Below are 12,254 nucleotides of genomic sequence, written 5' to 3' on the forward strand. Positions count from 1 at the left end.
TAACTATATATACCCCTTTCTTGCTTAGCTAATATTTTATTATGTCGTTCTTTGAATTTTCATTTTGGAGACATTACCAAAACAGAAAAACAAATAACTAGTACTAGTAGTAATTAAATAGTAATAATGGACGTACTCCTACATGGTGCAATTTTGTGTATATCACTATATTTCTGACTCTAGAATTTATTTTTATTAATAAATATTAATTATTAATTTGTTAGTTTTTTTTTGAAAGAAATTAAACCTATAATCTATTCCTCTTTTCTTCTTTCTTCAACTCCAAACAAATTTTGTAAACTTTTGGCAATTTTGTATCACTATATCTCTCACTTTCTGATCGGGCTTACTTTATATCTTAATTGATTGTTTGATTTTCTAAAATTATTACTCTAATATAAATTGATTGACATTTTATATGTTTGAATGAATTGAAAATAAGCCATGTATATCAGTTCGGGCCCCTTTAATTAAACAAAACTGTAGCCATATATAGAAGATTCAATAATCTTAAAATGGTCATGTTATAAGAAAGACGTTAAATAATAAAAAATTACATGAATACTTTTTAATGTGTGCGTGTGTGTTTTGAATATCAGGTACCCCTGCACCCAAAAGAATCTATCAAGAAATAGGAATGCAGATGTACCCAAAACAAATGTAGGGATACAATTTTAATTAATAAGATTCATTCATGCACATGCATGATACACCTAATGTAATGATTAGTGCTGAATTTCACTATCTGATGTGTTTAGAACACTATGATTATCACTGATCGACCAGCTCGGTGTCTCTTTAAGCAAGCATCGATTTTTAAACTGACAATTAGTACTATGCTTCCAACTCACTCCTTGCACTTGGATATAAAAACAGCAAATTAATGAGGCGATAATGTTCAATACATACGGGCCCTACCATTGAATATAGAGGCAATTTATCTTCCTCGCGAGGCAACGTATAGGTATAGGCTTACCAAAAAGAAAGTGGTGCGGTATATAATATAATAAATGCACGTGTGAGGGAGTTGCCTATCGAAAGAATTTGTGTATCCACGTGTGAGGGGGTTGCATATATACAAAACGACTAGCGAATATCGTAATGTTTTTTTCAGTCCAAAGTATGTACATGTCGTGCAAGTATAATCAATCATTAAGGGTGCGTGAAAATGAGTTGAGATAGATTAGGCTTTGATAAGGTTTGAATTAATTAATATTAAAATTAACTTATGGAAAAAAATGTAATAAGATCTTTTAAATAGGTTAACAAATTTATTTTTAATTAAATAGCTAGGTTAGTAAACCTACTTTTAGTTAAATAGCACGTAGACCTAATTTTAAATGTATGCCAATGAATGTAAAACTTTATATAAATTAAATATATAACGCCAAACTATTATAATAAAATTTTATTATTATTGTTGTTATTATTATTATGTTATTTCTCAATTAATGATAAAAAGAATCAATTTATGTTTTTGAATAAGCCAAAGGTTTTCTTGAAGCTTAATTAATCACATTATTAAAATTCTTTAATTGCAAACAATAAGATGTTAAAACTTTTCAATATATAATGCGATAGTGCAGAGTTAAACGACAAATTTTGTTATTAATGTAAAACAAATAAACTAGAGATTATTCACGAGTTTTGAAAAAAAATTAATTGAAAAGAATTATTAGATGAATTTGGTTATTTTTACTACTATAGGAAGAGGCTCAAAAGAAAAACTAAAAAAATAATTATATAGGTCAACTGCGGGACATAGAAACCCCTAACGAGATCACATGAGAGGGACTCTCCCCAACTCTGAAATCCAACTCATGCCTATATATATATATATATATATACACACACACCAGGCAATTTTTTTTTCCGGTGTGATATATAGCAGTCTTATAATTTATTAATTTGGCCTTCTTTGTGAATTTTGGAAGATAAAAAAGGAAAGTAATCAGTCACTTCTCTTTGGAATTTTGTGGCAGAAAACGTACAGCTTCCGTCGGAAAACTTTAGTATATAACCTTTATTAAAAGTCCAAAAGCCCCACCATGAAGGTTCACGGTAATTCATTGTTGGTTGGTTTCCATCTAAGAAAAATAATGTCACGTATAAATATTCCATCTAATGTTTACTTTATAGATCAAACTTTGAAAACGTTCTTTTCTTTGTTGTTAAGGTGGTGATGATTGATTCTCTTACATTTGCATTTCGTGTAGACTTAGTTATGGTATATGATTGCCTTGGTGTAGAGGCATGTTACATGTGCATAGATTCTTCAAATTTAAATTTATGTTACATGTATAAATGATAACAAAGTAGATTGTGTTCCTTGCATATTAACAGAAATCATGGGATTGGAAATGATAGCTGTGGAGATTGCGGACTATATAGTTCTTAAAAAAATTATTCTTGTTTTGTTTTGTATTATTTTGTTTTGTAAGATTGTTAGATACATGTTCAGTCTTCTCAAAGAAGAGAAAGAACCAATCACAATATTAGTCACCGGTGCAGCAGGTATGATTTTCTCTCCTATTTTTAAATTTCTTCTAATGTATCTTGTACTTGTCTATCTTAACAAGGTTTTAAGTTGTGTTGTGGTTTTGTTGCATTATTTGAAAATTGTGGACAAATATAGCCAATGTGATAACAATTGTGGTTGCAAACATTCCAAAAATCTTAACGTTGTGATTAAAATTATTGCCATAAACCATATTTAAAAACATTGTATCTTGGCATTGTCATGCAAATCATACACATGCGTGCTCTATTAGACTATATATGCAAATCATACACATGCATGCTATATGTACCAATATCATGTTACATGTTAAATTCAATTTCAAAACATGCATTGTTTTCTTGTGGTCTTATTGAACATGTGTGAGCATTTGTGTTCATAAGAATAATTGAAAATTTGAGATAGTAATTTTTTATTGTACCATTACGTTTTTAACTTCATTAGCATGCACATTTTAATTTTGATTTGGTTCAACAATAGGCCAAATTGGATATGCTCTTGTTCCAATGATTGCAAGAGGGGCAATGTTGGGCCCAAATCAACCTATGATTCTACACATGCTTGACATTGAACCGGCAACAGAATCCTTAAAAGGGCTGAAGATGGAACTAATTGATGCTGCTTATCCACTTCTCAGAGGCATGGTTTTAAAATTAATGATGACCTAAGTCTAATTGTTACATCATGATTTTTTCTTCACTTTGTGATCTCATAACATTATTTGTATATATAAATGGAATAGGTGTTGTTGCTACTACGGATGTTGTTGAAGCTTGCAAGGATGTCAATATTGTTGTAATGGTTGGTGGATTCCCGCGAAAGGAAGGAATGGAAAGAAAAGATGTGATGTCTAAAAATGTATCAATTTATAAGGCTCAGGCTTCAGCACTAGAGCAGCATGCTGCAACAGATTGTAAGGTTAGAAACTACTTTGTCACTCTATTTAGAATTAGTGTGTTTTAATTTTGAATACCATTGACAACATATTACTATTTCTAAAAACAAAATACTTATATGAATGAGTTAACTCAAAACATAACAACCACATTCTTTCCTTCTTTTTTTTTTTACTTAAAGATACATGCAAACAAAGAGAAACATGAATGTTTTAAATATAAGATTTTACCTGAACTTGCTTAAGAATAAGTCTAAACTCCAAACTAATGAGATAATTTATTTATTTATTTTTTTTTATTTTAGTTTTATCTTTTCAAGTATGATATTTTAGACATGCTTTCTAACATGTTGAGTTTAGACATATTTTCGGGTTGGGAGAAACTACAACAAGGGTGATTGGAATAGTTTATTTAGGTTATGGGTATGGCTTATAACTTTCTTATAAATTCTTTGAGTTTTATTTAATAAGCTTCCTCGAAAAATTTATCTAAATAAGCTCTTTTTTAACTTATTCTAGTAAGCTTCAAAGTCAAGCTTATGAATAAGTTCTCATTTGATAATAACTTATTTAATATGTACTAAATTCAACCACTTAGCTTCATGCATCCTACATGTCTTTGCACTATACTACATACATCTATTGGTCTTAATAGACTTCAAAATGGTCAAATTAATTGTTATTGTTTTTTTTTATTAGTACTAATCCTTAATTGTTATTATAGCACAACCAAGATAAATTTTTGCAATTATAATCTTTTTTTATCATCTCTCCATTAGTAGTTTCTGGTCTTAATTATGTGTTGTTCAGCATTTGCAATAAAAATTGCATCTCAAATGTCAATATTTGGTATTGCAATTTGAAATATTCCTTTATGTGGAATTTGATGTTGCATGGAGGTTATGTTTTTGTTTGTGTTATCATTAGATAATTTACTTGAATGATAAGATGAACATCCTTTTATGATCTTATGTTATTGGTTCTTATACAAATTTTTCTTATAATAATGTTAATTAATTTAGGACTTTTTGGTTGTTGTAGAATGATTGAGATAGCTTCTTTGATATGGATCACCATGTATATCTTACCTAGTCCTCTAGAACCTAACGACTCTTGTTGATGTAGGTACTAGTGGTTGCCAATCCAGCAAACACCAATGCTCTCATTTTGAAAGAATTTGCTCCTTCAATTCCTGAGAAAAACATTACCTGCCTTACACGACTTGATCACAATAGAGCATTAGGCCAAATCTCAGAGAGGCTAAATGTTCTTGTTAGTGATGTGAAAAATGTCATTGTTTGGGGCAACCACTCCTCAACCCAATATCCAGATGTCAACCATGCCACCGTCACTACCAATAGTGGAGAAAAACCAGTTAGAGAATTAGTTGTGGATGATAATTGGTACCTTTATTTCTAAGATTCTCAATCTAACTTCGTTTGATTTTAAAATTTATTATGTTTTAACAATTTGATTACTTGTGCCAAAATTTGAGTTGGATATAGATGCTACATAATGTCATTGACATATTTGAGTTCTTCTTTGGGTTGTTTGGATCACGCTAATTCTTTCCTATGCCAATGTGTAGTAAATTACTAAACTTCATAATTTTTTAGGTATGAAATGGAAAAAAAATTTGGTACTCCTCTAGTACTTATTTCCTTGGTAGTTATCACCTTTGGTTATATAACATTCTCTCATTTTTTTGTTATACACCAAATTGAAACACCACATTTAGTTATACTTCTTGGAGTTATTCCTATGATCTAGAGCCTTGACAAACCTCATATGTGAAAATATTGATCCTTAACAAGTTTTCAAATGACAAGCTAAATCTGTCACTATTCAATCAACAACATTAACCATCATTGCATGTGTGTATAAAACTATAAATATATGAATAAGTACTATCTAAATATTTTAAGTGTTTATTTTTTTATGCATGGTCAATGTAAAATATTTTATATTGTCAACCAATCAGAAATTACAATACATATAATTTTTAAAATAATTTTAATTTAAAAGTCAATACATTTAATTGGATACACACGGTAAAAATTATTTGCATTGTTGGTGTACAAACTATTTACTCATATTCCAAACATAAACATATAATTTCCTTTCATTAGGAATGTAATTTTCTTTATGATTTGTCATAGGCTAAACAATGAGTTTATCACCACTGTTCAACAACGTGGGGCTGCCATTATTAAAGCAAGGAAGCAGTCTAGTGCATTATCAGCAGCAAGTGCTGCTTGTGATCACATACGTGATTGGGTACTAGGTACTCCTAAGGTTGGTTCTTTTATTTTATCCTCAGTAGAATTTCAGCCTTTGCAAGTATTTGCTTACTTATAATTTATACTACCTCTTTGACATTTGTTACCTTTTGTTCTATTTGCATCAACTTCAGGGAGAATGGGTATCAATGGGAGTATATTCTGATGGATCTTATGGTATCCCAACTGGCCTCATTTACTCTTTTCCTGTTACGTGTGAGAGAGGAGATTGGAACATTGTTCAAGGTATATTCCCCCCTCATAAACTAAGTAGGAGTTAAATTCCTCCATTTTTTCCCGTCTATGGATTCAAAAAGAATTATTAATTATGTGAACCTAACCACATTAAACTTATGTTATCATCAATTGTTTATATACTTCCAAGATGCATCATTTTGAATGTTGATGAAAAAATCACCAAAAAAAAGTAGGATCAAACTATGGTTTATTTGATTATGCCTTTGATGCTTTTGTCAGGACTCAAGATTGATCAATTTTCAAGGGAAAAGATGGACAAAACAGCCCAAGAGCTTATTGAGGAAAAAACATTGGCAAAGTCATGTCTTAATTGACAACACGTGTTTTCTTGGAATTATTCTTCAATAATTGTGTCTTTTAACAAAAAGGGAAAACTTATCTAGTTACCTCTATCCAAAAAACAAAGGATAGTTTCATTCTCTATCTAAATTCATGATCAAATTAATTTATTTTTATTGTATGCTTATATGAAATTTAGTTCCTAAACAAACAAAAGAAATTGTGTCTGCTTACTTGCTTAACTTGAAGTTATTTAAAAAAAAATACATTAATTTACACACTTTTTTACATTCTTTCTGCACACACATCTTGACTTTAATTTAATTTATGTATTATTATACGTTATAACTTATATGTTAATCTAAATATTATTAAATATAAATAACATTCATTAATTTAATTTTAAAATTTGATATCATATTTTAATAAAGTGTTGTTGAACGATTGACATGTACACCGAATTGTCATAAGTAATAAAGTTAAAATAAAAGTTGGAGTGTCTAATCCAAAAAAACTTTGTTTGTACTTAAGTGGGTAAATATATAATTTTTCAAGAAATAAATAAATTGGTTTAAAAGGTTGTGGAGAAAATAGTACAATAAATTGACTTAAATTAAATTAAACTAAACAAGAAGGAAACAAATCTAAAAGTAATTTAATTAACTAAAACAAAAGAGATGAGAAAATTCAATCTTACTATAGAAGTTAAATTCAGAAGATAAGAATGTTAGGAACATGTCAGAGCTACTCTTTATGTAATATTATATGATTTTTCTCTATTAGTGATTATTTCAATTTACACTTGCATCTACTCATATACTCTAACCAAGATCCATCGAGTGAAAAGTCTAACTTATCTATCTTCTCTCACAAATCCCTTTAAGAGATAAAATAGTTAAATTGCATTAATAACATATATGTATAAAAGACTAAATAAAATCAACCTATTCTTAGTGATGAAGTTATTTAGATACTCTTTCTCGGTTCTATTAGAGAATAAAGCTTCCTAATACTATCCCTAAAACTTACCATGCAAATGGGTGATCATACCATAAACAATAAAATTAAACATAGAAAAAGATAATGCAAAAATAATATTCATAATAGATAGGAATAGAAATTATATCAAGAGTAGACGACTAAATTCCCAACAAGAGGGATTTAGTTTTTCATTATCATAGGAGACTTTACAATAACAAGATGAAAATATTTAGTAAAGGGATAATTGAGAAAGGGAATAGAGGGAAAGAATGACTCCTAATGCTTGTTTCTCCTTCTTCTAATTTTTTTCCTTCTATAAGGAATTGTATTCTCTTGAAATTTTTGTGTGTTTTTTTTCTTTTTCTCTCTCATTCTTTTATAAGTGGAGAACAATTTGGTTTTCACACAACCTTTGCGCTAAGCATGCTTGCGAGTTTGGCAGTATTCGCACTTGGCGCGTGTCTCGCGCTAAACACACATTCACTTTACATAATTATCCATACTTTATGGCGCTTGTGCATCGCATTGAGCACCTAAGATGCGCTAAGCGAACAATTTTAGATCTTCAATTTGTTTTTTGGATTTTACTTTGTTTTTCTGTATCAATTATTCACCAAGCATCATAAATTCATCAACTTCAAATATTTTTTTCACAAAAACTTAAATGATGTTAAAATTTCAATTATTTACACAAAAAAGAAAAAATAAAAGAGAAAAATTATTAATTCCTATATAATATAATCTCAAAATATACTTATACAAAACAATTATCAATAGGTTGAATCGAATTTTATGCATGAATTAATATTGTATGAAAATAAACTATTAATCTAACTTAAAATTCCATACTAGGAGTATTTTATTCTCAATATATATGTTAATTTTAGTTTAATTGATTCATATAGTGAGAAAATATTGTAATGTCATATCATGTAATCAATCCCTATATGATAAATTCAACATATATATTTTATCTAAGATTATTAGTACCTAGATTTTACATTGAATATTTAATGTATTCAAATTGAGTTGGATAAGTAACAAAAAATTATTTTTAAATTTTTCATACGGTTACATTTTCAGCAACGCTACACATAATAGCTTATGAGAAACGCATTATTCAAAGTCCAAAAAGCCATGAAGGTTCACAGTAAATAATTAAAGATGGCAAAATGTCCATATTGCAGAAAAAGCTGAATTCTTCTTTACATTAAAATAACTTTTACTCCCTCGATATTTTTAGAAAATAATGACATAGTATTATTTTTATAAACATTAAAAATAGTAAACTCTTAAATTAAAAAATATGATCACAAATTAAATTTACAATTTTCAACATAATTCTTATTCACGTAATTTGACCTCTATCGATCTAATGAACAATTCAACATATATATGAATATTATAAAGATGTAATGTCAATTCGAAGGTAAAGCCTATCGGGCTATTTGCTTCCCAGTGCCGTGCCTATTCCCCTCCCAACGACCAAAATTCGAGGGGTGACAGATGAAATTTCCTAGTAGTATGGAGCAAGACTTCTTTTACGATTTCAAAGTGACATGACAGTTTAAATCCTATATTTTTCTTAGGAGATGATGTGCGTTGAATTTGATGAATACAACCCAACAACAAGAAAATCAAAATATATATATACTTATTTTTTTATCTCTTTTATTTATTTTAAAAAATTCGTCTCTTTATTTTTATCATGTTGTTTGTTTTTCTTTTCACTCTTTCACTCCATATTTTTCATTTGGGGGTTAAGTTGATTATATTGTTCAAAGAAAAATTGATAACTAAAAAAGTTATTTATTTATTTTAGTGAAAAATATGGCAACTATGTAAAACTATTGAAATCAATATAGCAAACAAGTTTCAATATAAAAAGTGGCATGCACTAACCACCAATCCTACTTTCCACCCACTTATAAATTCTATTACAGAACTTCAGAATCACTACAGATGTCTGAAAACTATTACAGGAAAGTGGCCAAAACGAAAGCAATTTTTTGTTGTTTTTTCTGTTCACTTGTAATATGGGTGCACGTACTTTTCAGTGTAGTAATTATTTTGTCGTGGGTAATATATGATATTAGGTTGCTGTGTAGAAAAAGTGGCATGAGAATATTTATGGCAATGGTCTCAAAAGATTCTATAAAGATGATCCGCATGCATGAGTGGAGAAAGATACAAAATTGATGTCATCATAATTAATTACCAACGATTGGATAGAAAACCTCAAAAATGGAATAAAAAGAGCAATTGGTGTTGCCCTTGCTAGCTATTTTGTTTGTTTGAGTTTCATTTTATATGCTTAAGCTATGCCAGGCTTCAGTTAGTGAAGAACCCATGTGAACATATCAAACATTTTCAAAATCAAAAAGATCGAGGGCGCGTTCACATTAACGACATAATAACAATATTCCAAAAAGTAAATATAATGGTGGATTTGCAGTACAAGACTCTGGACCACGCTACATATACAAGACATATAGATAGGATTCCTCATGAAAAATATGGTGGATGACAGTAAGTTGCAAGCAAATTGATTTTCCAAGACTCACTGCTAGATTTTCCAATTAATACAAGGCTTCGTATGTCAAACTGGTCCATTTTTCACGTGATTATGATTATGTTTTTTTTTTTTGAAAGATCACAAGTATTTTCTGTTATAAATAATCTTGTTTAAATTAGATAAAATTATTATATGTGACAATTTATTTTCTAAGTATTAAATTAACACGTGCATATCCAATTAATACAAACTTAAGATTAATAATTAAGCTAATTTTTTTGTCAGTTGATATGAGCTTGGTGGTTGATTAATTATTATGTTTTCTATATATACTATATGTTGTTAAACTTAGTTGAAACCTATCCTATTTTTTTCTGTCTCTTGCAATATTGAAGTTAATGAAATGATATAACTTGCATATCTTAGAAAGCTTCCGTGAGGATGGTGGTTGGGGATTATGATTCTCTACAATTAATTATGAGACCGAGATAACATTGATTATGAAAGATCGAGTTCCAGGTCTGTCGATCACCATAGAAGTTGATTATGATTTTGGCTACAAAGGAACTATATGTGATCAATCTTTATCGAGGCAGATGGTAGAATTAATATGTGAGATGAGATAACTAGATTTTCCTTTCAAAAGAGTATCTTAAATCCTGTTGCAGAGATATGGTAAATCCATTGACATGTTTTCATATTTGATATATATCTTATACTTTTACGAGAATCGACTAATAACAAATAAATTTTATTTAGAAAAAACATAGTATTTTCATTCTTTAAATTTTATAAAAAAAATTCTTCTATTTTTTTTTATTCTTTTTTATATTCTTAACTTTTAAACATCCAATAAACTAATTATTTTCATTAATTACATCTAACTCCGTTAACAACTATATACGTATGTTATCTTTTTATTTGGTTTTATGTCATTTCATTTTTGTCTTCTAATTTTGTAAATATTCTGCAAGACGTTGTTTTCATTGTCTTCTTTATTTTCCTATCCATTCAAAAGAATTTCGATCTTATATAAGAATGGGTTAAACATAGAGGTTGAGACAATGATCCACATCCATTGAGTTATTTTGCATTATTTAAAAATAACACTAACTTTCTTTTCTTCAATCAATTCAACTCATGGAAAACTCATGTTACCCTTGCACATAAACTTTTTATTTTTATTTCTTATCGACAAATATTACTTATTTGTATTATTAATTTTTATTAGTAAGAGATTTGAACCAGTGATATTTTCTCCCTTTCTTTTTCTCTTTTCAATTAAACCAACATTATATCTCCACTTACATAATAAATTGATAGACCTAAAGTGAAAATGTTAAAACTATTAGTTAGAAAAGTAAAATTTGTACTCTTCCAAACCCAAATCTCCTTGTCATTTATTTCTAAAACCGTTTTCTAACCACTCTTTATAGCAAATCAACAATAAAGGCAACTCATTAAACTTCTAGAAATTATTTATCGAAATACCTATAAATTATTTACTTGTAAGAGTTTTAGGTCAGTAACAAAATTCAAACGCGTTTGAATTGTCTTATGTGACATTTTTATCATGTGAAATTTTAGTCTTTAATCTAAAGAGAGAGAAAATTTAAGTAATAAAAAAAGAAAGACATAAGAGGATTCAAGTGAAAATGTCACATGCGATAATCTATTCCTAATTCGAACACGTCCTTTATGATTATGAATCCGATGTTTGGCTAGCTAGGATTTGCTATGGATCATTCCAAGACCCAACAGTGACCTACTTACTGGGTCTTGTACTTGTTGCAGGCACAGTGGCATATCAATTTGCCACTATCAACCATCAGAATTCAGAACATGCCAAACTGAACTGCTGATGCCACAAAAACATATTAATTGGCATTGGCACCACTTGACACCAGACTTCTTATACTACATGTGCCTTGTTTTTCAGTTACTGCAATCATATTATATACCCAGTCAAAATTCCTTTTGCCTACTTCAGTAAGCGAAATTTCTTTTTAACATATAGGTACCATTTTTAAATATCACAATTGAATTAGTAATAGTGTATATACTCTCTCTCTCTCTCTTGTGAGAATTAGTAATAGTATACATTAAATAACAGAGAGAAGCTTTTTCGAATGATGAAAATTCCTAAAAAGCCTTCGACTGTAGAATTTAATTTTTATGCATAAAATGGTAATTAATTAAAATTTATGTTAGATATAATTTTTTAAATAATTATCATAAAATTAAACAAATAAACTTACCATACAAGACATTTTTTATTGGTTTGACAGTGTAATTTTTTTTTCACACTTTTAATGGATGCAATATTTACTACTCGTAGGACTAAATACCAATTAACATTCATGTATTTTTTTTTCTTTTTCTTTTCCTGTTCGTATGTTGAACATGCCCCGTGTCAAGCAGCTTATACGTTAAGATATACATATTTTTCACTTAGTTGAGTTAATTTTTTTCCACATAAATATATTTTTTTAATCAAGTTTTAAAGAGTACTCCATTTCTTATGATTAA

General features: G+C 28.8%; 1 protein-coding gene across 1 annotated transcript; it reads left to right on the plus strand.

The window, feature by feature from the left end:
• Positions 1-2,262: 2,262 nt before the first annotated feature.
• LOC100783188 (malate dehydrogenase, cytoplasmic) lies at positions 2,263-6,459 on the plus strand. Its single transcript, XM_003542284.4, has 7 exons — positions 2,263-2,514; positions 2,999-3,157; positions 3,261-3,436; positions 4,539-4,816; positions 5,573-5,708; positions 5,827-5,938; positions 6,170-6,459. Exons 1-7 carry the CDS (start codon positions 2,349-2,351, stop codon positions 6,262-6,264), a joined length of 1,122 nt encoding a protein of 373 aa, XP_003542332.1. The 5' UTR covers positions 2,263-2,348; the 3' UTR covers positions 6,265-6,459.
• Positions 6,460-12,254: the final 5,795 nt, after the last annotated feature.

Source organism: Glycine max, chromosome 13 (genome assembly GCF_000004515.6).
Source record: "Glycine max cultivar Williams 82 chromosome 13, Glycine_max_v4.0, whole genome shotgun sequence".
NCBI classification, from domain to species: Eukaryota; Viridiplantae; Streptophyta; class Magnoliopsida; order Fabales; family Fabaceae; genus Glycine; species Glycine max.